Here is a 24,676-nt window from a genome sequence, read left to right on the forward strand (position 1 = left end):
AAAAAAATATAATGGAAAAATAAATAAAACTTCCATGTATGCAACATAAAATACAAAAAAAATGATTGAACATAACTAAAAATTACCTTGCTAAACATTCCATTCATAAATTTCTCGAATTTAGACTTTGTTCCAACGACAAATCAGTTACATATCCTCTGTGTATGGTTACCAATACGGTAAGCAATGTCTTTATCTACTTCAGAACAACATTCGTAGATTCAGACGTTGAGAACATGTGGCATCCCTCCTAAACGATAAAACTTCTTTTCAATAAAAAAGTTTTGTCTCAACGAATTCATCAAATTGTTGAAAGTAATTTTTTCCCATGGATAATGTTCATATCGACCATCCTCTACCATCTTGAATTCTAAAAAACTAATAGATGCATCATTAGATTCAGATAAAAAAAATGCGTATGAATGAAAAACAATATGGTCATCCACAACGCATCCTGAATATTGTCAAAAATTTTCATCTTATACCGTTCAATCAATTTTTTTTGGGAGGTTTCATTTTTTCCCTCTGAAAAATACTTTGTCAATAACATAGAGGGATCTGAAGTCGGATACTGAAACTCTTCAGTGTTTGCGGTGAAATTCAGACCACTAATGAGAGCAAATTCAAATAGAGAAAATTTTAGCACTGTTCCCTTGACATATACATGGAATTCATTTGGATTGTCTTGTAGAAACTCAAGCATCGCCAAGCATTTGGTTACTTGACCTTGAAGATTTAGGCATATCAATAAACACACCAAAGCATGTCTCCTTAAACATATTGAGTACTTTTTTACCTACAAAGTTTTCAACATCGGCCACAAAGTTACGGTTGCACGAAATGCCAAACCTCAGTGGATGAGGTGAAACAGTTTTGATAACATATTTCATCAACAAGCATTTGGTTATTCCAAAGTTTTGTTTCATCAATCTAAAGATAAATGACTCATATTTGGGCTAATGGACATGGAGTAGTAAGTCGGTCCAAACTAATTTCAAAAAGCAAAATGATCGATCGAAACTGTATTAATATGATATATGAGTTGTATCAATATGGTATAAGGAGTGTGTTAATATGGTGTAAGGACTATATCAACGTGGTAATACCAAATTGGTACAATGCATATACAGTTTTTATATCAAATTGATACAACACTTATATTATATTGATACACTTTTTCAAAAGAGACGGAACCTATGCATGTATATACAATCTCTATGATGTGTCTGTAGTCTTATTACTTGTCTTGTAAAGATAGCTAGAGATTATTTTCGATAAATTATTGCCTCAAATAACGTATAATAAAATTAAGTACGAAAAAGAAATACTACATAAAATAATAAACCAACCATGAAAAAATGATATAAGCTGAGAGAATATTAAATGAAAAGCAATAGAAAGTTACAATTAAAAATTTTCAAAAATCAAGCACAATTGTTGCTATTAATAACACCTATAGTTCCACCAGCTTGATTAGCCATGGCAATTTCAAATTGTTTAATTGAAATTGATGAAAATGAAATAATTTCAGGTGGTTTTAAATTTTCCAATCCTTTAATTGGATTAATTGTAGTTGATCCATCCCATCCTATGTGTGTTAAATGTTTCACATCTGTTGGATATCCTATTTCTATCTCCATTTCCTCTTCTTCTACCTCTTCTTTTGGGGCTGAAAAAAAAAAAATTAAGGACAAACAAATGCAAAAATATATATAAAAAAAAAAATTTAGGTTGTTTAAGGAAAAATAACATAAACGCACACAACAACTTATCATATTTATACAAATTTCCGGCCTTACGAAATAATGAAAAAAATCTCGACTAATTATGTATCTTTGTTGGATGTATCGGGAGTTAATTATGTATCTCGACAGACTCGAAATCGAAAATTTGTGTCAGAAGCTAATTATGTATCTTTACAGGGGGAAAAAATAATTCTTCGTTTGATGTATTATGTATCTCGACAGATCCAAAATCGAAAAACGTGTATCGGGGTTAATTATGTATCTTTACGAAAAAAATGCATCTTCGTTGGATATATCAAGAGCTAATTATGTATCTCGACAGATCCAAAATCAGGATTTCATAATTATGCAAAATATTTTTTATTTTTTTTTTAAATTAAGCTCCAAACTGTCGAATTTACATTGTTTTTCCTTTTTTTAACGCTAAGTTAAATTTGATAATTCATTTTATTTAACATCATTCAAACTTGTTTTAATCATTGTGATTTTCGATATGAAGCACATAATATAATATCTTATGTGTATTAGTTGAATACATGCATTGTTAGCGTTTTGTATGGTACTTGACTATCATCATCATCCTCATTTCATGAGCTAGCGTTTTAAATTACTAATTTTTCATTTGAGATAATACATAAACAAGACTTTTAACTTGATATTAAATTATAACTATGACTTTTAACTTTACCAATGTACAAGTAGGTCCTGTAACTATTCAAAAGCTGAACGAAAAAACACTCTAATCTTACCTAGCAAAATGCGTGTATACACTCAAAACCACGTGCGTCAGAATTAGAATTGGAGTATTTTTTGTTCAGTTTTTATATAATTAAAGGGACTATTTGTGCACTGACAAAGTTAAAAGTTATAGTTATAATGTATCTTTTTTATTACGTAGCAGCATCTGAGTGGATTACTAATCCACATATGAGCGATTGAGTTTCACGCATGTAAGTTGCAGAATTTGAGTGTTTTTTTGTTCAGCTTTAATATACTCCCTCCGTTTAAAAAAGAATGACTTATTTTGATTTGACACAAAGTTTAAGAGAATAAAGAAGACTTTTGAATTTTGTGGTCTTAAATTAAAGTAGTGTCAAATGTATCTAAATGTCCTTTAATCTTGTGGTCATAAACATGTCATTTGGAAAGTTGAAATTAAAGTATTGCCAAAAATGGAAAGGGGTCATTCTTTTTTAAACGGACTAAAAAGGAAAGTAAGTCATTTTTTTTTAAACGGAGAGAGTAGTTAAAGGACCTACTTGTGCACTGACAAAGTTAAAGGTCATAGTTATAATTTGATGTTAAGTTAAAGGTCTTGTTTAATGAGAAGACACCTAGTTTTGGTGTAACGACTATACTTTTTATTCATCCTTTTTTGTCAAGGATTTTTTAATTGAACCTTGAACTCGTTTCGTATGACCGCTCACTTTTCATTATATTTCGATAAAGTTTTTAAGGTGTCTTAACGGTAAAAATCTTAGATGAGGTGTCTAAATGAAAAATAACTTTACCTTTTTTACTTTTGTTTCTACATGAATGTGGATTCGTGACTAGTGGGGAGAAAAGATAAAAATGAGAACTAGTAACTAGTGATAATAGAGTAAAACATCTAGTAATCCGAAACTATAATCAAATTTGCTACGATATATTCCAACTTCACGGAAGTTTTAGTATCTCCTGAACTAAATTTTAGAGTATTTTTGTTACCTTTTTGTACTGACGTGACACCTTCTGTCAACCTTTTTTAGTTGACATGACAGCTTTGACATGGCCTCCTATTTTTATGTAATAAAGGTGCCACGTCAGCATAAAATGGTGACAAAAATACGTTAAAATTGAGTTCTGGGGTAATAGGATCCTATGAAGTTGGAGTGTATCGTAGCAACTTTGACCATAGTTCGAGGATTACTGGATGCTCATCTCGAAATCTTACAAATAGAGAGTACAATGGACAATGATTTATTGCGTACCAAATAATTGAGAGAAACCTTTGAAATGTCTTTTCAATCTTTGCATATTTTGTGAAAATCTTGGCCTTGTCATGGCCCAAAATCCCCAAAAGCTCTTCATTTTTACACTTGATAACCTCTCTTCTCCTTCTTGTCTTTCTTCAATAAGCCACACACAAATTAAAGTGGCAAAATAGCAATATTACAACAAAAAAAGAAAATAATAGTAACAACATACACAAAAGGTACTTGACTAATTGTACCAAATACTATACCACAAATTATTTTATGCAATAACAAAATGAGTTCAATGTTTGAGATTGAACCAAAGTTACTATGGATAATAACCAACATGTAATACCAAGGGTAAAACATCTAGTAGCTCCTCAAACTATGATCAAATTTATTATGTCACACTCCAATTTTACAGGGGTTTGATTACCACCTGAACTAAATCTTAGAGTATTTTTGTCAACTTTTTTAGCTGACATGATACCTTTGACGTGGGCCTCATTTTTATGTAATAAAGGTGTCACGTCTGCACAAAAGGGTGATAAAAATACGCTAAAAATTGAGTTCAGGGGTGTAATAGGACCCCTGTGAAGTTGGAGTGTGTCGTAGCAACTTTGACCATAGTTTTGGAATACCGGAGGCTTATCTCTATTATTTATTCATGCATATATGAGCCGAAGTTACTGAATTCTGTCGAATCAGCAGCTAGGGGAGGGAGAGAAAAACATACTTGTTTTTTGTGATGAATTCTTTGTTTGGCTGTTGGTACACACTGCAACACTTGACTCAGAACCACACACTATAAAGAATGGCAACATGAAAAACTTCTCTATTGAATTTTCCTTCATATTTTCTTCCAATTAGAATATGAAATCAACAGTGAACTATAGGATATAAATCACAAAAAATGAGATGATATATATATATAGAAAGAGAGTTATAATAATAATAATGAGATGTGTTAAGCAATTGGCTTTAATAACAAGTTAGAATGATTTTAATTATAGAAATGTAAGACATACCCAATATTAAAGTAGGTTGGTGGCAATTTGAAATTAAATTAGAAAAGCAAATAGAAAGAGGATATTGAAATGATGGAGCGGTTTAGAAACTTAATAAAGTGGATACATATAGTTGGTTAAACTGTGCAACTCAGCCTAATGTTGGCTGATTACTTGTCAAAATTTTGAAATAAACAAAGCCCACTGACCAAATCCTCTAGCCCCATGAAGTCTCTGTGTGTGTGAGAGAGAAGGGGGTGGGGTGGGGTCAGTGGCGGATCCAGAATTTTTACCAAGGAGATTCATGAGTGAATATACGAACTAATCGAAAGGGGTTTGATATTTATAATATATACATAAAAAATAATTTTAATCATGTATATATAATATAATTTTCTATCAAAGGAGGTTCGGATGAACCCCCTATCCCAAGTGTAGCTCCGCCCCTAGGTGGGGTGGGGGTGAGGCGTTACATGATTTTTCTATATATACCTTTTTGTTTTTTCACTTGATATTCGGTATCTATTTTGAGGTTTGATTAATCTAAATTTGTTTGAAGAAGTCTCACGTTATGGGGTAAAGACTAAAAAAAGGAAGCCCGGTGCAATAAACCTCTCGCTATGCGCAGGGTCCGGGGAAGGGTCCCACCACAAGATTGTATTGTATGCAACCTTACCTCGCATTACTGCCAGAGGCTGTTTCCAAGGCTTGAACCCGTGACCTCCTGGTCTGACCAGTTACTCCAAGGCACCCCTTCGTTATGGGGTAAAGACGACTTATCAAAAGCGATTTCATACTAAACGCTCGATTCCGAGACCTCTAGTCAAGAATGAAGAGTGCTTGCTACTTTACTGCATAGTGGTCACATAACCATATATGTACTTGTATGTTCTTTTTGAGTGATGTATATATGCCACATTAAAAAAGGTTCCTATGCAAAGTATTAGAAGTATGCATCAATATAATTTCACTTCTTTAATGCTGATGATAGTTTAGTTAGTTATCTTAAATTAACTGCCGTGGTAGAGTGGTAAGCACGTCATTATCCTTAATTAAAGTTTCTGGATATAGAGTCGCCTTTTTGTGAAACGCTTTACTTTGAGACTTTTCGATACGAATTTAAATTTTGTGAAACTCGAATATAAATATCGAACAGTGGTCTGAATTTTTATTTTTTTTTAGTTTATGTGGGACATATCAAAGTCATCCTAAAAAGATGCTTCTACAATCTCTCTTTTTAGCTTAATAATCCTAAGTGAACCTACTCATTCCCAACTCTTCCAATCACATTGCATGAGGAAGAGTAAATCCAAAGGAAATTTTATATATAAAATATTCATTCAAATTGGCCACATGTATTTCTTCAATCTCACAAAAAGTAAAAGAAAGTCAAAAGAATTTGGTGTACTTTCATTTGATACTTCTTGAACACCAAAAGTGGAATTGAGTGTTTTTTAATTCTCCTTTTTTTTTTTTCTCTTCATTTTTGGATTTGGTCCAAATTGACTTGCTCCTTTTAGGTAGGCCTAGTAAACTACTTGGTGAAATAATCGAGATGCGTGCAATTTGACTTGGATATAATTATTTCTATTCTATAATAGTTGTTCGCTTTATGATTTTTGATCAGCGCTTTGATTAGTTGTTCCATGGAGAGTATGACTAAACATTTCTTTGCCTTTGTGTCTTCTTTCGGAACTGTGATCTTGATTAGATAGTTGCATTCTTGTCCCCTCTATTGTAGATCGGGACACTATTTGGCACCTAAATACAGTTATTTCTACCCCGTAATAGTTGTTCGCTTTATGATTTCTGACCAGCGCTTTGATTTGTTGTTCCACGGAAAGTGTGGCTAAACACTTCTTCACCTTTCTGCCTTCAAAGAAATGGTCGAAACTGTAATCCTGATTAGATAGTTGCATTCTTGTCCCCTCTGTTGTAGCTCAGGACACTATTTGGCACCTGGATACAGTTAATTCTACCTCGTAATAGTTGTTCGCTTTATGATTTCTGATCAGCGCTTTGAATAGGTTGTTCCACAAAGAGTGTGGCTAAACACTTCTTCGCCTTTCTGCCTTCAAAGAAATGGTCGAAACTGTGATCGTGCTTAGATAGTTGCATTCTTGTCCCCTTTGTTGTAGCTCAGGACACTATTTGGCACCTGGATACAGTTAATTCTACCCCATAATAGTTGTTCGCTTTATGATTTCTGATCAGCTCTTTGAATAGTTTGTTCCACGAAGAGTGTCGCTAAACACTTCTTCGCCTTTTTGCCTTCAAAGAAATGGCCGGAACTGTGATCGTGCTTAGATAGTTGCATTCTTGTCCCTTCTATTGTAGCTCAGGACTATTTGGCACCTGGATACAGTTAATTCTACCCCGTAATAGTTGTTCGCTTTATGATTTCTGATTAGCGCTTTGATTAGTTGTTCCACGGAGAGTGTGGCTAAACACTTCTTCACCTTTCTGCCTTCAAAGAAATGGTCGGAACTGTGATCTTGATCTTGATTAGATAGTTGCATTCTTGTTCCCTCTATTGTAGTTTGGGACACTATTTGGCACGAACCTAATGGATCAAACTCGTATGTTGTACCTAGTCGTTTAAATCAGATCTCTATTCTGGTACAACGCGAAGACAAAAATCTCGATTTTGGTACAACAAGAAGGTATTTACTATGGTTAGGACACAGTTTTTGTGGAACTAATCATGTCATATCTCAATTTGACACCAAAAACTTTTTGAGTATAATAGTTGCTACAACAGTTAAACAGACAACAGAACCTATATATCTCCACAATTTTTTGTATCAAAGAGAGTTATGTAACACATCAGGGTTACCAGTGTAGTCGATAACTGGTGGCTTGCATAACGGGGTGGAGAAAGTAGGCACCTAACGTCAATGCTGTTATCGATAGATATGGCAATCTGATAAATTCCTTGTAATAATCTCCGGGCAACTTTTGGCGACCATCAAGAATAGCTGCGAATGGAATGATACTTGTTCTCTCCTTTACGACTTCAAAAGCCTCACCATATCGTATGGCTAACCTCCGGTCCCCATTCCAGGCACCAAACAGATGATGTCCTATCAAACCTACTGACGCTGCCACTGCAACTGAATTTCCAATCCACAACGTGTGAGCTAAGCACCATATCACCTGCCCAACCAGCTAATATAGAGAGCGGAGGGTTCAATTAGCTATCACAGACGGAGTAACTTAAAACAAGAAATGAGACAGCAAAAGGGCAGCCCGGTGCACTAAAGCTAACACTATGCGCGGTGTCCGGGGAAGGGCCCCACCACAAGGGTGTATTGTACGCAGCCTTACATTGCATTCCTACAAGAGGCTGTTTCCAAGGCTTGAACCCGTGACCTCCTGGTCACATGGAAGCAACTTTATCAGTTACTCCAAGGCTCCCCTTCAATGAGACAGCAAATAAAAGAAAAAAATGCTGGTCCGTCATGCAACATGTATGTACAAAGAAAAAGAATAACAATTATGTGAAACATGCCAGCAACATCTGTACGCAGATTCTTGTGATATTTTTCTGTGTGACATGCCTTATTTAACATTTTAAAAAAAAAAAATCACCGATCCATTGAGCCAATTCTTGATTCAAAGAATCAAAAGTAAAAGGGAAAAAGCTCAAATATGCCATATAACTATCGAAAATGGCCTATCCATACCACTCGTTAATAGTTTGGCATAAAAATGCCATTGCCGTGACACATTTGGTTCATTCGTGCCACTAACCACTAACAGAACCGTACTATTACCAGATTTTGCCACTGCATTATCTTGACCCTTCATTACTACCAGCCCCCAACTCCTCTCACCCCCTTTTATGAGTGGCATATGAAAGCCCTTTCATGAAGTTCAGTGGCATACCCAACTATTAACGAGTGGCTATGAATAGACCATTTACGATAGGCATATTTGAGCTTTTGGTAGTAGTAGAGCTTGTTAGTTAAGGCACGTCTGAACTACACGAAGCCTTAAAAAATAGTCCTGAACCGTACAGAAACTATAAATAGAAATCATCATTTTAAACGTCCTTTGTTATAGTAGCTTGATTCAGAAAGAGTGTTGAAACTAAAACTAGGCATTGGTGTTTCAGGAATTATGATATCCGATTCACTCGGTATCTCTACATCAGTAAGTAATAGTTAAGTGAATGTTGATCATATACCTGTGGATGCCTGGTAATCCTCATAATCCCAGTTTCCCAAAGATGCATCTTGGGCTTGTCAACAGCCGCTACCTCTAGTAAATTGAATGTCGACGGGTACAGGAAGAAGAAGGAAATAAAATTAGAAACCCAAACCAGTTCATGAACACCGGCAATGCCATTTACTTGCCATAACTGCACTCCGTCGTATCGGTGGTTAATGAAATACACCTGCATACCATCATAAGAACCTTTGGTTATGTTAAATTTCCATGTATCAAGCATTGCACCGTAAAATTATAGAAGTTACCGAAAAATACTAAATTCTCGGTTTCTGCCGGCAGACTAGAAACTCACAATTGTGCTGACTGCCAATGGCAGGGATATCCCAGCAAACAATACACGAAAAGCACGCTCTCCAATGAGTTCCTCACCTTTGTCTCTAAGACTAGCAAGACCACTGTGGACTATTGCGAAAATCAAGGTAAGGGAAAGCATTACAATCTGCATAGAAACATTTGGATAAATGCTTAGCAAACAGAAATTTAGGTCTGCAAAACGAAAAAAAATTAATAGCATATGCTGGTTACCAAGAAAGCCAAAGTGGAATGGGAAGAAGTATACGAAGAAAGGGACAACAGACTAATAGACCACTTTATGTTAGTCCATATGATTCGTTAAGAACTCACATGCATCTTATCAAGAAGACTAATAGAACGAATCCGGAACAAAAAAAATACTCTTCGAGCATTATCAACGTTAAATAGTCTTCATTGCAAGGCCAATACATTATGTTCCTCTACATGTGCCCAAACAACAATAGTTTCATGCAGCTCTTAAGGTTTTAAGGAGATTAACATCTTCAAACTGACCTTCCCTAGTTGGTTCTTATTTGACATTTCTCTGAAAACCAAGTGCATAAAATATATTATGGATTGCAAAATGTTATCAGGCCCGAAAACTTAAATATAGTTCTTGATTACAGAGGCCAGGGACGTCTTATCTTGCTATGTTCTCTATTCCAACCAATTATAGGCCAAACAACATAAGAAACAAGTACATTTTCTTAAATATACTATTATACACATGATATTTAGTTACTGCAGAAAGAGAAACGAGACTTTAATTTTGATGGAATTTTCCGGCAAAGAAAAATAAAGATCAGACAAAGCAGCAATTCTTCACCAACTTCCTTAGATATTGAAGTTACAATATGTTAGTTCATATGCCAATTCCAACGGAACTGTCCCAAGCATTTGTAAAGCTCAGTTAAGCAATAACTTTGCTACAAGTAGCACTAAACTCAAGCAAGAACCTTTACATCTACCTGAACAGAAAGGTCCTTCGAGTTATATGCCAAAGTCTAGAAAGCAGAAATTAGAAGCCTTAAGCCCCATTTCATTGTCAAAATAAATTTATCAGACAAGAACCAGTGGTTGATATCGCACAGGGGTGTGAGCTAGCAGGCAATGAGACTAGAATGAAGATCATGCTAGACCAGGATTTAAATCCCGCAGAAGCCAAAAGAAGAGTTTGATAAATTCTGCATATTTTCCTGACACTTGTTGAGTAGAGTTACAGGAATACCTATATTTGTAGGAGGATATAAGTACCCGGTAGAACAGAGAAGGTTTGCAATACCTGGCTTGGACACAACTATTAAAAAAATATTGTAAATAGTATCTAACCAAGTTTGACACCACTATTTAAAAAATATATGCACATAGGAAGAAGTGGAAACTCCGTCCCTTGTAAGAAAACTACAAAATTTAAAAACCACTATCACATAAAGTTTAAGAAACAGAAAACAGAATAATGTAACTCTCCCCAAGTAATTCTCTTTTATTGTAAGTTTCTTTTTCACGAAAAGATACCCCTTTTTTCTTTTCTAACTCGGCCTATGCAAATTTCTCAAAGCATAGTGGATTTCAGACAGGGATAATTTCTGTTCTAACAATTTACACCCCTAAATCAAGTAAAGAAAACCTCAACAACAACAACAACATACACAGTGTAGTCCACAAAGTGGGGTCAGGGGAGGATAGGATGTACACAGATCTTACCGCTACATCAAAGGTAGAGAGAATGTTTCCAATAGACCCCCGGTTCAAGAAAAAGACGGTCCAAAGCAGTTCAGCAAAAGAAATAACGGAAGTATAAGAAACAACACATAATAACAAAATAACATATGTAGTAACAAAATTGAAAATACAACAAAACAATAAGAAATAACAAAAGTACGAGAAACTACAGATAATAACAAAACAACAAATAGTAACATAACTGAAACTACAACAAAATAAAACGATAATCGAGGTACAACATATTGTAAAAAAAAACAGCAGACAGTAACAGAACAGAACTGAAACTGCAACAAAACAATACGATAATCGAGGTACAAAGAATCCACCTCATGGCTATCTGAATACTGGAAACAGCATCAATGAATGACTTTCCAAATCCAGTTGAGTTATCAATCCAAACAACATTAAGAACATAAAGCACAACAACAAGAATCCCAGTAAAATAAACCCAAGACGAAATCTTTTGTTTAGATAACTCAAATTCAGCAGAATCTTCACCCACCAAGATTTCATCTTTTTCCTCAAATTCTGTTCTCCCCACTGAAATTGACCAAAATTCCTTTCTGGGTTTTGAAGGAAATAGAAAAAGGGTAGAATATACGCACACCTTACCCTACCTCAAAAGTAGAGAGGCTGTTTCCCATAGACCCCAACACAAGAAAAGACAGTCCAAAGTAGTTCAAAAAAAGAAATAATGGAAATACAAGAAACAACAGATACTAACAAAACGAGAAAACAACAGACAATAACAGAACAGAACATAACTACAACAAAACAATACAATAATCGAGGTACAAGAAACTATAACAACAGACAGTACCAGAAAAGAACACAACAAAACAGTTCGGTAATCGAGGTACAAGAAACTGTTGGGTTCAATTGGTGTGAATGGAAAATGGAGGGGCACAACCTTTTATGAAAAGACATATTGTTTTGGAAAAGGAGTGACTGTTCAGATAGTTGTGTCTGTTAAAAAAAAGACACAATGTTTCGAATGAACAGACATGACTCTTCCAAAGGATACACCTTTTTGGATGAACCATTGCCACCTTTCGGTAGGGGCACTTGATGGCTATATAAACCTGCATTTATCCACAGATTTTGGTATGAAATTTTTTTTGAATATACAAACTCTTCTTGTCTTCAAAACATTCTTTGTGATCAATCAAAATCGTTGAGTGAGTTCGACGAATCCAATTATTTGAGGTACCACTATAGTTGGATTGAAAGCCATTTTATCCGGGGAGGAAGATTCCAAAACCTTGGGTACAGTGAGGGGAATTATTCCTTAAGGACACTCCGTGAAGTCGGGGGACTTGGCTTTATATTTCTGTTTCATCTTAATTTCTGAAAAAAAATAAAACACACTTCTTAGAAAGATCACTTTGATCTTGTGTTGAGGGTGTTTTTGTACTTCATAATGTTCTTGTTTTAAACTTGAACTAGTGTTGAAGTTGTAGTGCCTAAATACAGAATCTTGTACCCGAAAACACCACAAAATAACAGAAACTACAACAACAGATAGTAACAGAACAGAACATAAACTGCAACAAAACAATGTGATAATCGAGGTACCAGAAACTACAACAGCAGATAGTAACAGAACTAACAGAACAGAACATAAACTGCAACAAAACAAAACGATAATCGAGGAACAAGAAACTACAACAGCAGACAGTAACAGAACAGAAGCTGCAACAAAACAAGAATCGAGGTACAAGAAACTACAACAGCAGACCGTAACAGAACAGAACATAAACTACAACAAAACAATATTATAATCGAGGTACAAAGAACCCACCTCATGGCTATCTGAAATACTGGAAACAGCATCAATAAATAACTTTCCATATCCAGTTGAATTATCAATCCAAACAACATTAAGAACATAAAGTACAACACCAAGAATCCCACCAAAATAAACCCAAGATGAAATCTTTTGCTTAGATAACTCAAATTCAGCAGAATCTTCACCCACCAAGATTTCATCTTTTTCCTCAAATTCTGTTCTTCCCACTGAAATTGACCAAAATGCCTTTTGGGGGTTTGAGGAAAATGGATAAAGAGAGGTGGGAAATGGTAAAAATGGAATCTTGGTGATGGGGTTGTTGGGTTGTAGTATGTGTGCTAAGGGTGAAGTTTGTTTGGGAATTGGAATTTTCTGGTGTTTTCGTGATAAATGAGAGAAAAGAGGAAGAGGGTGTGAGAGGAAAATTGAAGTTGCCATTTTTACAAGATTATGTGAGCTCTAGTGTGTGAGTGGGTGAAAGAGAAAAGTTTGGTAGTTATAATTTTGTTTGGCCAAAGTAATTTTATGTTGGAAGTATAATGGGACACGACGCATAAAAGCTATCGTTACGTGTAGAGTTTACAAAAAAAAAATACAAATCTTTATTTTTAGTTTTGTTTTGTATTTTTATTAGAGATTTTATTTTCTCAACTTGAATTCGTGAACTTATGATTATATGAGAGCATTTGAAAAAAATATGTGTTGTAAGTATTTAGAAAAAGATATGTTTAATTAATTAATATTCCCTCCATTTTGGAATAAGTGAATTGTTGAGGGTATTTATTGGTGTTTTAAAATAAGTGAATCATTGAATTTTCTTTCAAATTTACCCTTATGATTTGACAACCAATTAACTTTTGAAAAGATATTACAAGATCAATTTTTTCCTTTTTTGAGGTAAAAATGAAAAGTTGTGTTAAATTTATATCTTTAATGCTTTTTTCTTAATATGTGTGCCAAAATTTAACAATTCATTTATTACGAAACAGAGGGAGTATTAGAACAATAATTATGACTCTTCAAAGTTTCAAAGGTAATTTTATTAGTTTGTGCTACTATTCAAAAATATTTATTTTTATTTTATAAAAATTATTAAAAACTTCAATTGTCTAAAATATTTTTTGACAAGAATGTGACCAAAACAAGATGTTAGGCAAGGGGAGAAAGGTATCTCAAAGGAGATGTGCTCTTTGGTGGGCATTTTGGATAGCTAGTGGGAGGAAAGTGGGTAAATGACGCACTACTTGTGCCTATTTTTAGTGTGTTCTTCTCTTAGTTTGGGTCGGCAAAAACAAATGTCTATCTACAAGAAAAAATCATTTATATAATACACCTAAGTTGGATTAAATTTTAATTGATTTAATATGAACATCCGATACAAATAAATATTTGTCCTCGTTTTAATTTACTACTACTACAAATATTTGGGTAGAGAAAAGAAAATCATTCCATATATTTTTTATCATCACTACAATAAATATCATTAACCATGGATACATGCAAGTGATTTGCAAGGGCTGAACAATCTCTGGACAAGGGGATTCATTCGAACTCAATTATACTATTTATATATGATTAAAATTATTTTTTTATATATCTATAATAGATGTTGAACCACGTCAACTACTTCGTATTACACTTCTAAACCCCTAATGAAAATCTCGACTCCGCCACGAGTGATTTGTAACTTGTCCCAAGTGAGCTTACCATAGAAATAAGAGAGTTTCATATGGACAACTTGTCCATGGATATGACAGAGAACTAAGTTGTAAATAGTAAGAAGATTTAAAGCAACTAGCATTTTTTGATCATGCACAAGTACTTCGAAAATTTTGCATAGTTCGAAAAGCTTTTTGGTTACCCTCATTTTATGTATTTTGCAACCTTGGAGAATGGCTATTATTGAATAAACTCTTATTTGGAGCATTCAAATTAAGCTAATACTAAATTCCAATTTGACACCCATTGTAGGTTTTCTAACATCTAGATCCCTTATTGTCTACTGGATTCAACTTACAAGCAACACCGTAAATGGACCAAGCAGAACATCAACGTCGATTTTTCAAACAAGATAGCCCCTTGTGAAGCTTACAACAACAACAACAACATACCCGGTGTATTCCCACAAAGTGGGGTCTGGCTTACGCAGTCCATACCACTACCTCAGATGGAGTAGAGAGGTTGTTTTCGATTACCCTCGGTGAAGTTTGTTTACTATATATCGATAGCTCAAAACTCATGGAAATTATGAAATCTCAGAGGGCTAACAGACACCAATTCAAAGCTCAAAGAAGAATCCACTCACCCACATTACCCCCTTCCCCAGTTAAAACCAGGATTTTGTTTTAGCAAGTTTCAAACCCGAGGTGTGTGCTCACGCAACCACATCACGCAATACGGTCTTACCATTAGACCGGAACTCTATGGCGATAATAATTAATTTTCCACGAATATTATTATGATGTGAAAAACAACATATTGGATGAACGAATGGCAGATTTCATAAGTTGCTTCAATACTTCTTTTTCCCCCTCTCCATTAGGTCTGCGCTACATCACTGTCAAAACCTGCATCAGAAAATTCTGATGAGATTCATAGAGATCACTATGCACATCAGTAACACAAAAAATGATTCGTTTCTCCTCTGTCCTCGAATACTACAACGAGAACTGCATTGAAACAAACCATCAGTTTCAGGACTATTCGTCACTTGAGCTTATATTCCTACATAAACCATCCGGTAGAAATGAATCACGAGCAATTAAGTGAACATGGAGTAACAACTAACGAGCATTGAAAGCACATCTTAACCCCATAAGACTTTTCCAGCAGGGGAGACAAAGTCAAGTTACACTGATAACACATGGGAATCATAGAAATCGAACAATTATACATGGCATAAAAATTATACACTCAGATGTGCTATCGAAAAGGGAAGGTTGCCTCAACATGGTTCCTTTGGTTATAACATTCATACATTGGACCAATTAGAATATTTTTTCACTTCAGTTATCTCAAGATTGAATGAGCGAGTTAGGGATGCTTCACAGGGCTTTCGTAAAACATAAAACAGTCAGACAGCTAAGTCGCTCAAACTTGGGCGGTTTACAGGTAAAACTAACACCTCGTCCAACAAATATTTGCATTTGTGACCATTCTCTTCCACTGTTAGGATAGAAATACGAGAACCACATAAAAAAGTGAGAAAGACAGTCTATTCAACCTCAAAGACAAATAGAAGTACATTGAGAAAGTAAAGAGACTAACAAAGGAAAATCGAAAACACTGGGCACGTGCCTAGCAGCAACTAACTCCAGTCTAACCAACTAAGCAAATAAAACAAGACAACTGAACGATACACATACTATCCCTTTTACCAGATCTTACCACGCTAAACAGATCGTCCCTAAGCAACAGGCCTATAACCTTGTAGGGAAAAGTATCTTTTTGATGTATAAAATCTTTAGGATTAGACACATCAATAAATCGAATTGATGCATTGAGATAACTCTCCACTCTCATTGTAGCAAGCATACCAACCCTTACGAACCACTGAACAAGTATGATAAAGAACCAAGGAAATGACAATACAAGCCCAACTTTATCTTCTGGAAAGGCACTTCCCATTCTCTTACAATTTTTTTTTAAATAGTGTTGCTAAGAATGTACAAGCAGAACGTTATACATTTAAAAATGTGCCAAGGCAGTTCCTGTTCTCATTTACCACCAAATCCACAAAGACGACGGAAAGACAACAGTGCATCTTGTCAACATACCTTTGCTCTTATAGTCGTCTCATGGTCCATTGCGCAAACTGGAACAGCGCCGTCAGCTTTGTGCCTATATGATGACTCCTCATGCATAGTAAAATTCAAGCAATTCTTGCTATAACATAGGAGTAAATAGAAATTCAAGTAATTGTGCGATAAAATTTACCACAGGTTTTTCTTTCCTAAAAAAGATATTAGTCGGGGTGACTGAATACCATGTTTCTTCCTGTGCAACTGTGTAATCTCCCTGCGGCAGTTTCAAAGCTTTGACGGTACTATCAGCAAAAGAATCAAGTAACATAGATAACTGAAATTTCAAGTTATGATAACAGGACTTATATAAAATCATATAGCAGAAGAACTAACCATGGCTGATCAGTGCGAATAATCATGTATCTAGTTAAACCTGTTTATATCATTACAAGATAAGTCATCTCTAATCGAGCAACAAAACTTAGGAAATAATATGCATGAATAGAAAAAAGTCAAAAATGAAGTATTATAAAAGGCAACGACATCCATTCTCATAGAACCGAGTATCTGCCCGGTTGAGCCGAACCAGGAAGAGATGATGCTTGCATGGTAATGTCCTCCAACACACGTTTCAATTCTGCTTTTGCTCTCTTGACAGATTGCTCCGTGGGGCCTTCAATGAACAAGTACAGCTTCCTTTCCCCAAACCCTGGTACCTTTCCAGGTGGAACATACTGTCCTCGAGTGGTGATGGCAGCTCCTGTCCAATCAGAAATAGGACCCAGAGTCTCCTTGTGTGTAACCTTCCAGCGGGCATTTTGAGGAAAATCATTTATCTCTAATTCTGCTTCATAATGTTCAGGCATTGCATCAGCCTGAATCTTTGCTAAGTTATGCTGCAAGTTCATGGCAGCTGCAATAGCTGTTGCTCTGGCTGCCACATCATTAGAGCCAACTGGCAGACCATTTCCAGCAGCAACTGCTGCTGCACCTGGTATATTAATACCAAGTACACCAGGCAACGAAACAGGTAAGCCACCATTGGGAAGAAGCTGACCAACTGAAACTGGAGTTGCTGCTGAAGCCATACTCGCTTTTGAAGCAGCAACAAGAGCAGCAGCCTGAGCAAGAGCGGCCTGCTGACTGAGGTCGCCACCTGCTTTTCTAATTCCTTCATCTTCATCCTCTGAATCTGATTTATCCTCCTCAAATCCATATTCTTTTGCCTGTGCCTTTTTGGCTGCTCTTCTCACTTCATCCTCTTCTTCGTTAAATTTAAAACCACTACCACCATAACCAGTCCCATGTGCTTGCTCAAGTCCCTGATTCACCTTCGCATTGAAACTATCAGCAAGAGCTTTCAGGTCATCTGGAACAACTTGCTCTGACAATTGTAAAGCTTTTACAAGATCAGGTGCATATCTTGCATCATCTTCGGATATGAATGTGATGGCACAACCTTTCCTACCAGCTCGACCAGTCCGCCCAACACGATGAACATAGTCCTCATAATGGTTCGGAACATCATAATTGATGACCAGTTCAAGCTCCTTCACATCTAAGCCCCTCGCCGCTATACTAGTAGCGATCAACAAATTGCATACATCACTTTTAAAGTCGGATATGGTGGACTCACGATCAGTCTGATCCTTTGCCCCATGAAGGGAGAGGCAGCCATAACCATGCTTGAGCAATTCTCTAAACAAAGAATCACATTTATCCTGTGTGTGAACAAATATCAAAATTTTACCTTTTTCGAACCATTCACCAAGCAATTCAAGAAGTCGAAGGAATCTATCACTTTCAGGCCTCACCTCAACCAACTGTGTTATATCCCTGTTCACAACACTCCTACCACCTACCTGTATTTCAACAGGTTTGTTCAACACTTTACGGGCTAGTATTTCAACCTGACGAGGAAATGTTGCAGAAAACAGGACTGTTTGACGGTCTGGCTGTGTGTTTTGGACAATTCTCGTTATCTGCGGTTCAAATCCCATATCAAACATCCGATCAGCTTCATCCATGACCAAGTAAGTGACTCTTCGCAGATTCGTGATCTTCCCACCACTTGTACAAAGAATATCGATCATCCTACCTGGAGTGCACACAACAATTTCAGCTCCACGTTTCAACTCACTAATTTGTTGAGCAACACCGGAACCTCCATACACAGGTACACAAGTTAGACCCATCACTCTCGCAAATTTCTTAATATCACTATGAATTTGCTGCACAAGCTCTCTAGTAGGGGCCATTATTAGCCCAATAGGACCATCTCCAGATGCCAGAGGAGGCTGGTCCTTAATATGTCTAAGCATAGGTAATACAAATGCAAGTGTCTTACCAGAACCCGTCTTAGCAATCCCAATACAATCCCGACCACTCATGATTACTGGCAAAGCCTGAGCTTGAATAGACATGGGCTTCTCATAATTCAGCTTCCTTATAGTGTCTAGTATCTTTGAGGACAATCCTGTCTGATGCCATGTTCTGATTGGTTTTGGAACATCCTTGCCATGGATCTTAAGTTCAAGCTCTTTCCTGTAAGCAGAAACCTCTTCAGGACTCATCCTTGAAATTTCCTTAACTTCTATGTAGAAGTTCTTTCTGAAAGAAGGATAGTCAATCTTTGAGTGATCGACTAATGACAGTTTCTCAACCTTGGTTTTCTTCACCCGTTTCATAAATTCTTCATCATCTTCTTCCTCCAAAGTATCTTCATCATTCTCAACGTCCCCATAATCTGAATCAGAATCTTCACCAGGGATAATTCTTCCCGTGGTTTTCTTCATGGTCATCTTCACGCCCATCTTAGGTTTTTCTTCTTTACCAGGACCGTTCTTCTCTTTCAAACTGGAATTTTCAGCATCCAAGCTATTAACCATAAATTTGCTAAGCTTCTCAACTTCAGGCAAAACCATAGAGTTCATAAAAGCATCCAAAGGGTCAATCTCATCATCATCCGCAGCTACACCATCACCCCCATTCCGAATAACAGGTGAATCAGATCCATTGCTAGAACTAACCATTTTACCAGCTCCATTTTCGTCCTTCATTACCTTACCATTATCATCCATATCAATATCCATCCCATTTTTCCCCTCAGCATCTTCGTCATCTGACTCACCATCCAACGTCCAAGTCTTTCCCAATTTCGGTTCTTCACCACCTACATCAACCCCAAGCTTTTCCCTTTCAGACTCCTCTTTTTTCCTTTTTAACTCTTGCCACTCTTGAACTCTCCTCCTTCGCTTCTCCATCTCGTCATCTAATTTTCTTTGCTCCTCCGCTAAATCTTCCTCTCTGCTCTTCTCATTCTTTTCTGCTGATACTTGATCAATGCTACCTTCCCTTAACCTATTACTCGTTTTGCTACTCCTTTCCCTATCCCCTCTCTCCTTATAATGCTCATCATTACTATCCCTCTTTCTCCTCTTTCTTTCGCGATCAACTTCATCATCACTCCCTTTGTATCTATCCTTCTCTCGAATCCTCTCCTTCTCCCTTTCTCTCCTCTCTTTTTCTTTCCTCCTCTCCCTCTCCCTTTCCCTCTCTTCTCGATCTTCCTTCTCCTTTTCGCGCTCTCTTTTCCTCTCCCTCTCCCTTTCCCTCTCTTCTCGATCTTCCTTCTCCTTTTCACGCTCTTTCTTCCTCTCCCTCTCATCTCGATCTTCCTTTTCTTTTTCGCGTTCTTTCTTCCTCTCCCTCTCTCTTTCTTCGCGATCTTCCTTATCCTTTTCGCGCTCTTTCACTCTATCTCTAACTTTTTCATCTTCATCACGAATTTTGCTGCTCTTCTCACGCTCCTTAGGTCTTTCATCGTCTTCGCGAAACTTGCTGCTCTTCTCAACCTCCTTATCTCCCTTAGGTCTTTCATCTTCATCTCGAAATTTGCTGCTGCTCTTCTCACGCTCCTTATGCCTATCCTTATGCTTCGCCTTATCTCTATCAACACTTTTCTCTCTCTCTCTTTCGTACCGACTGCTTTTCTCTCTTTCCCGATCCTTCTTATCTCGATGATGATGATCTCTCTCCCGCTTATCTCGATCTCGATCTCTATCTCTATCCTCTTTGTCCCGGTGACGCTTCTTCGACTCGTCTTCTCTCTTCGATTTCTTCGATTCGTCTTCTCTCTTCGACGATTTGTGCTTCAACTCCTCCATATCAGTAATATACCTCACCGGAATTAGGAAATCGATGGTACCGGAGCTTGTTCCGGCAAAATCCCCAATTATCTCCGGCGAAATCAGCTGATTTTGAAACCCTAGTTTTTGTTCTGGAACTGGATTTTTTATACTTGTAAGTTGAGACAAGTTGAATCGAGTGAAACTTTTGATGGCAAATTTTAAGGGAGGAGGGGCAAATAGGGAAAAGGAATTAATTTTATTTTTATTTAAAAATTCATAAGATTTAATTTAGTTCTATTTTTTCTTTGTAGGAAAAAGGAATTAATTTCTATTCATAAGATTTCTTTTTCTTGTATAATATCTAATTCGTTTGGCATAAGTTTAAAGACATTTTGTTTGCGACACATTTAGTGAGTTCTGAAACAAAGTTTGACTTGCATAAGTTCGGTAGAAATTAAATTATATTTTTTATGGCATCCAAACTTTACCTCTATCGAGATAAGTTGTACATGAAATAAGCAAGAAATCAAGTTATACCTTTTACGGTGCAACTTGTGAGTTCTGAACAAAACTTTAACCTCTATTGACATAAGCTTGAGAGGAATTAAGGGGCATAACTTAAATGATACAAAAACATAAATTTATGTCGAGACAAAATTATTTGTTATTTGAATGTCAAGAATATCTTCGACCACTTATGTTTTACTTATTAAAGTACCGGGGCACGAATGAACCTAGTGTAGTCTCACAAATGTTGCCTGATAATTTGATGTAACCTGTTACGATGAGGTTTACAAGAACATACTTAGCGCGACCTCACACAATAGGCCTGGGAAGATGAGATGTACACAAATCTTACCTCTACCTTTGTGGGATAAAGAGGTTGTTTCGACCCTTAGCTCAACTCAAGAAAAACATTTTCAAAACAGGTTTGAAAAATGATGTTTTGTTAAAATGAGGTTTAAAAGAACAAATCGACGTATTTAGAAGAATGTCTACTGTTGTGGTAGTGGTATGGACTGCGTACACTTTAGCCTCCCCAAACCCCACTTTGTGGGAATACATTGAGTATGTTGTTGTTGTTGTTATCGTTGTCTACTGCTGTATTGCAGCAAAGCATGCATATGTTTGATCCCAGATTCCAAATAAAGAGACTCATCTGGACTCATAGATGGATATCTCGCCAAACATGACGCTTCTTGTACTCTCCTTCGGCATTGTAAATGTGGACAAACTCTGCGGGTTCAGCCACTACCAAGAACCGCCCATCTGATGAGTAACTGATCGATCGGACAGCACCCATGTTTTCCTTCAGCACTGCTGTAGGTGGTGGCAGGTTTCTCAAGTCCCAAATTCGGAAGGTTTTATCTTGATTCTCAGTCACAGAGGTGCGGCCATCAGCGTGCCATGAAGATGCGAAAGACAGTAAAGAACTTTAATTAGAACAGATTTATGAGATCAGAAACTGAGTGTAAAGAGTACGCAGACCTTATCTTATGGAGGTAGAGAGGCTGTCTGCGAAAGACCCTTGGCTCGAGTAATGCACATCAAAGCAGTCAAAAGGAAAATTCATTCGTAAAAATAACAATAACAATAACCAAATAATGTGATAACTAAAGCACAATAAATAACGAGTAGGAAAAGTCGTAAGACAGGCAACTACGAGAAAAATGCAACTGCTACTGGTCACATAGTTCAGACTCCACTTCCTGAATTAAGAACTGATACGAGGTAAACACACAATGCGGAACTTCTCATCTCATCGGATTTGAAGGTGGTAATAATTTAATCCTTTCTGTTGCTGGAATCAACAAGTAAGTCAGTGAGATCATCTCCAACAACAGTAAGAATCTTGCTATCTGAGCTCATTGACGTATGCTGCATAAATAACCGACGAAATTAAGAACGCGTGAAGAGATTCCGTCATCAACTTTATGCATATATGATGATTCCTCATGCATAGTAACTCAAGCAATTCTTGCTATAACATATAAGTAACAGAAATTCAAGTAATTGTGCTAAAAGTTACCACATGTTATTTCTTTCCTAACCAAGATATTAGTCGGGGTGACTGAATACCATGTTTCTTCCTGTGCAACTTCGTGGAATCTCCCTGCGGCAGTTTCAAAGCTTTGATGGTACTATCAGTAAGGGAATCAAGTAATATAGATAATCGAAATTTCAACTTAATGATAACGGGATTTATAAAATCATATAGCAGAGGAACAAACCATGGCTGATCAGTGAGAATAATCATGTATCTAGTTAAACCTGTTTACATCATTAAAAGGTAAGTCATCTCTAAATCGAGCGACAAAACTTAGGAAATAATATGCCTGAATAGATAAAAGTCGAAAAAGAAACAATACCAATGGCAACGACATCCATTCTCACACAACCGAGTATCTGCCTGATTGAGCTGAACCACGAAGTGATGATGCTTGCATGGTAATGTCCTTCAAAACTTGTTCTTTTGCTCTCATGACAGATTGCTCTGTAGGGCCTTCAATGAACAAGTACAGCTTCCTTTGCCCCGACTCTGGTACCTTGCCAGGTGGAGCATACTGTCCTCGAGGGGTAATGGCAGCTCCTGTCCATTCAGAAATAGGATCCAAAGTTGCCTTGTGCGTAGCCTTCCAGCGAGCGTTTTGAGGAAAATCATTGATCTCTAATTCTGCTATATAATGTTCAGGCATTGCATCAGCCTGAATCTTTGCTAATTTCTGCCGCAAGTTTAAGGCACGTGCTGAGCCGACTGGCAGTCCATTTCCAGCAGCAACTGCTGTTGTGCCTGGTATGTTAATACCAAGTACACCTGGCAATGCAACAGGTAATACACCATTAGGAAGAAGCTGACCAATGGAAACTGGAGTTGCTGCTGAAGCCATACTCGCTTTGGAAGCAGCATCGAGAGCAGCAGCCTGAGCAAGGGCAGCCTGCTGACTGAGGTCGCCGCCTGCTTTTCTAATTCCTTCATCATCATCCTCTGAATCTGATTTATCCTCCTCAAATCCATATTCTTTTGCCTGTGCCTTTTTGGCTGCTCTTCTCACTTCATCCTCTTCTTCGTTAAATTTAAAACCCCTACCACCATAACCAGTCCCATGTGCTTGCTCAAGTCCCTGATTCACCTTCGCCCTGAAACTATCAGCAAGAGCTTTCAGGTCATCTGGAACAACTTGCTCCGACAATTGTAAAGCTTTTACAAGATCAGGTGCATATCTTGCATCATCTTCGGATATGAATGCAATGGCACAACCTTTCCTACCAGCTCGTCCAGTCCGCCCAACACGATGAACATAGTCCTCATAATGGTTCGGAACATCATAATTGATTATCAATTCAAGCTCCTTCACATCTAAGCCCCTTGCTGCTATACTAGTAGCAATCAACAAATTACATGTATTATTTTTAAAGTTAAATATGGTGGACTTCCGATCAATCTGATCCTTTGCCCCATGAAGAGAGGCGCAGCCATAACGGCCATAACCAGGCTTGATTAATTCTCTAAACAAAGAATCACATTCCTCCTGTGTGTGAACAAATATCAAAATTTTACCTTTTTCGCACCATTCACCAAGCAATTCAAGAAGTCGAAGGAATCTATCACTTTCTGGCCTCACCTCAACCAATTGTGTTATATCCTTATTCACAACACTCCTACCACCTACCTGTATTTTGACAGGGTTGTTCAATACTTTACGGGCTAGTATTTCAACCTGACGAGGAAATGTTGCAGAGAACAGGACTGTTTGACGGTCTGGCTGTGTGTTTTGGACAATACTTGCTATCTGAGATTCAAATCCCATATCAAACATCCGATCAGCTTCATCCATGACCAAGTAAGTGACTCTTGGCAGATTCGTGATCTTCCCACCACTTGTACAAAGAATATCGATCATCCTACCTGGAGTGCACACAACAATTTCAGCTCCTCGTTTCAACTCACTAATTTGTTGAGCAACACCAGAACCTCCATACACAGGTACACAAGTTAGACCCATCACTCTCGCAAATTTCTTAATATCACTATGAATTTGCTGCACAAGCTCTCT

At 37.0% G+C, this 24,676-nt stretch overlaps 4 protein-coding genes across 5 annotated transcripts in view; all 4 read right to left on the bottom strand.

Annotated features, from left to right (window-relative positions):
* Positions 1-1,364: 1,364 nt before the first annotated feature.
* Positions 1,365-4,676, bottom strand: LOC107849799 (CRIB domain-containing protein RIC4). 2 transcript variants are annotated; one of them, XM_016694355.2, is made up of 3 exons: positions 4,437-4,676; positions 3,734-3,853; positions 1,365-1,669 (listed from the first exon to the last, which is right to left on the bottom strand). In XM_016694355.2, exons 1-3 carry the CDS (start codon positions 4,552-4,554, stop codon positions 1,425-1,427), a joined length of 483 nt encoding a protein of 160 aa, XP_016549841.1. In that variant the 5' UTR covers positions 4,555-4,676; the 3' UTR covers positions 1,365-1,424. The 2 variants fall into 2 exon arrangements, with proteins under 2 accessions (XP_016549841.1, XP_016549840.1); XM_016694354.2 differs by having other exon boundaries at positions 3,716-3,853; positions 4,437-4,652.
* Positions 4,677-7,394: 2,718 nt separating this feature from the next.
* LOC107850257 (15-cis-zeta-carotene isomerase, chloroplastic) lies at positions 7,395-13,273 on the bottom strand. Its single transcript, XM_016694662.2, has 4 exons — positions 12,761-13,273; positions 9,233-9,379; positions 8,897-9,106; positions 7,395-7,875 (listed from the first exon to the last, which is right to left on the bottom strand). The coding sequence occupies exons 1-4, from the start codon at positions 13,184-13,186 to the stop codon at positions 7,540-7,542; spliced, it is 1,119 nt and encodes a 372-aa protein (XP_016550148.1). The 5' UTR covers positions 13,187-13,273; the 3' UTR covers positions 7,395-7,539.
* Positions 13,274-16,868: 3,595 nt separating this feature from the next.
* On the bottom strand, positions 16,869-21,152 carry LOC107850255 (DEAD-box ATP-dependent RNA helicase 42). Its single transcript, XM_016694659.2, has one exon. It carries the CDS (start codon positions 20,655-20,657, stop codon positions 17,043-17,045), a length of 3,615 nt encoding a protein of 1,204 aa, XP_016550145.1. The 5' UTR covers positions 20,658-21,152; the 3' UTR covers positions 16,869-17,042.
* A 3-nt stretch (positions 21,153-21,155) lies between these two features.
* The window catches only part of LOC107850256 (DEAD-box ATP-dependent RNA helicase 42-like), a 7,068-nt gene continuing 3,547 nt past the window's right edge, over positions 21,156-24,676 (bottom strand). The window contains exon 2 of the mRNA XM_047401761.1: positions 21,156-24,674. Within this exon, the coding sequence (XP_047257717.1) occupies positions 23,012-24,674 (1,663 nt within the window). The 3' untranslated portion in view covers positions 21,156-23,011. The remainder of the gene's footprint in view (positions 24,675-24,676) is intronic.

Source organism: Capsicum annuum, chromosome 12 (assembly GCF_002878395.1).
Source record: "Capsicum annuum cultivar UCD-10X-F1 chromosome 12, UCD10Xv1.1, whole genome shotgun sequence".
Classification (NCBI taxonomy): domain Eukaryota; kingdom Viridiplantae; phylum Streptophyta; class Magnoliopsida; order Solanales; family Solanaceae; genus Capsicum; species Capsicum annuum.

Bases quoted from the DNA above. Each gene is read 5' to 3' on its own strand.
- LOC107849799 (XM_016694354.2), bottom strand. From the start codon at position 4,554: ATGAAGGAAAATTCAATAGAGAAGTTTTTCATGTTGCCATTCTTTATA. The intron at 3,854-4,436 runs GTATGTTTTTCT...GGCTTATTGAAG, and splicing joins GAATTCATCACAAAAAACAA to AAAGACAAGAAGGAGAAGAG. The intron at 1,670-3,715 runs GTACGCAATAAA...TTTTTTTTTCAG, and splicing joins AGGTTTCTCTCAATTATTTG to CCCCAAAAGAAGAGGTAGAA.
- LOC107850257 (XM_016694662.2), bottom strand. From the start codon at position 13,186: ATGGCAACTTCAATTTTCCTCTCACACCCTCTTCCTCTTTTCTCTCAT. The intron at 9,380-12,760 runs GTGGGTTCTTTG...GTTTCTATGCAG, and splicing joins GTATTTCAGATAGCCATGAG to ATTGTAATGCTTTCCCTTAC. The intron at 9,107-9,232 runs GTGAGTTTCTAG...GATGGTATGCAG, and splicing joins CATTGGCAGTCAGCACAATT to GTGTATTTCATTAACCACCG.
- LOC107850255 (XM_016694659.2), bottom strand. From the start codon at position 20,657: ATGGAGGAGTTGAAGCACAAATCGTCGAAGAGAGAAGACGAATCGAAG.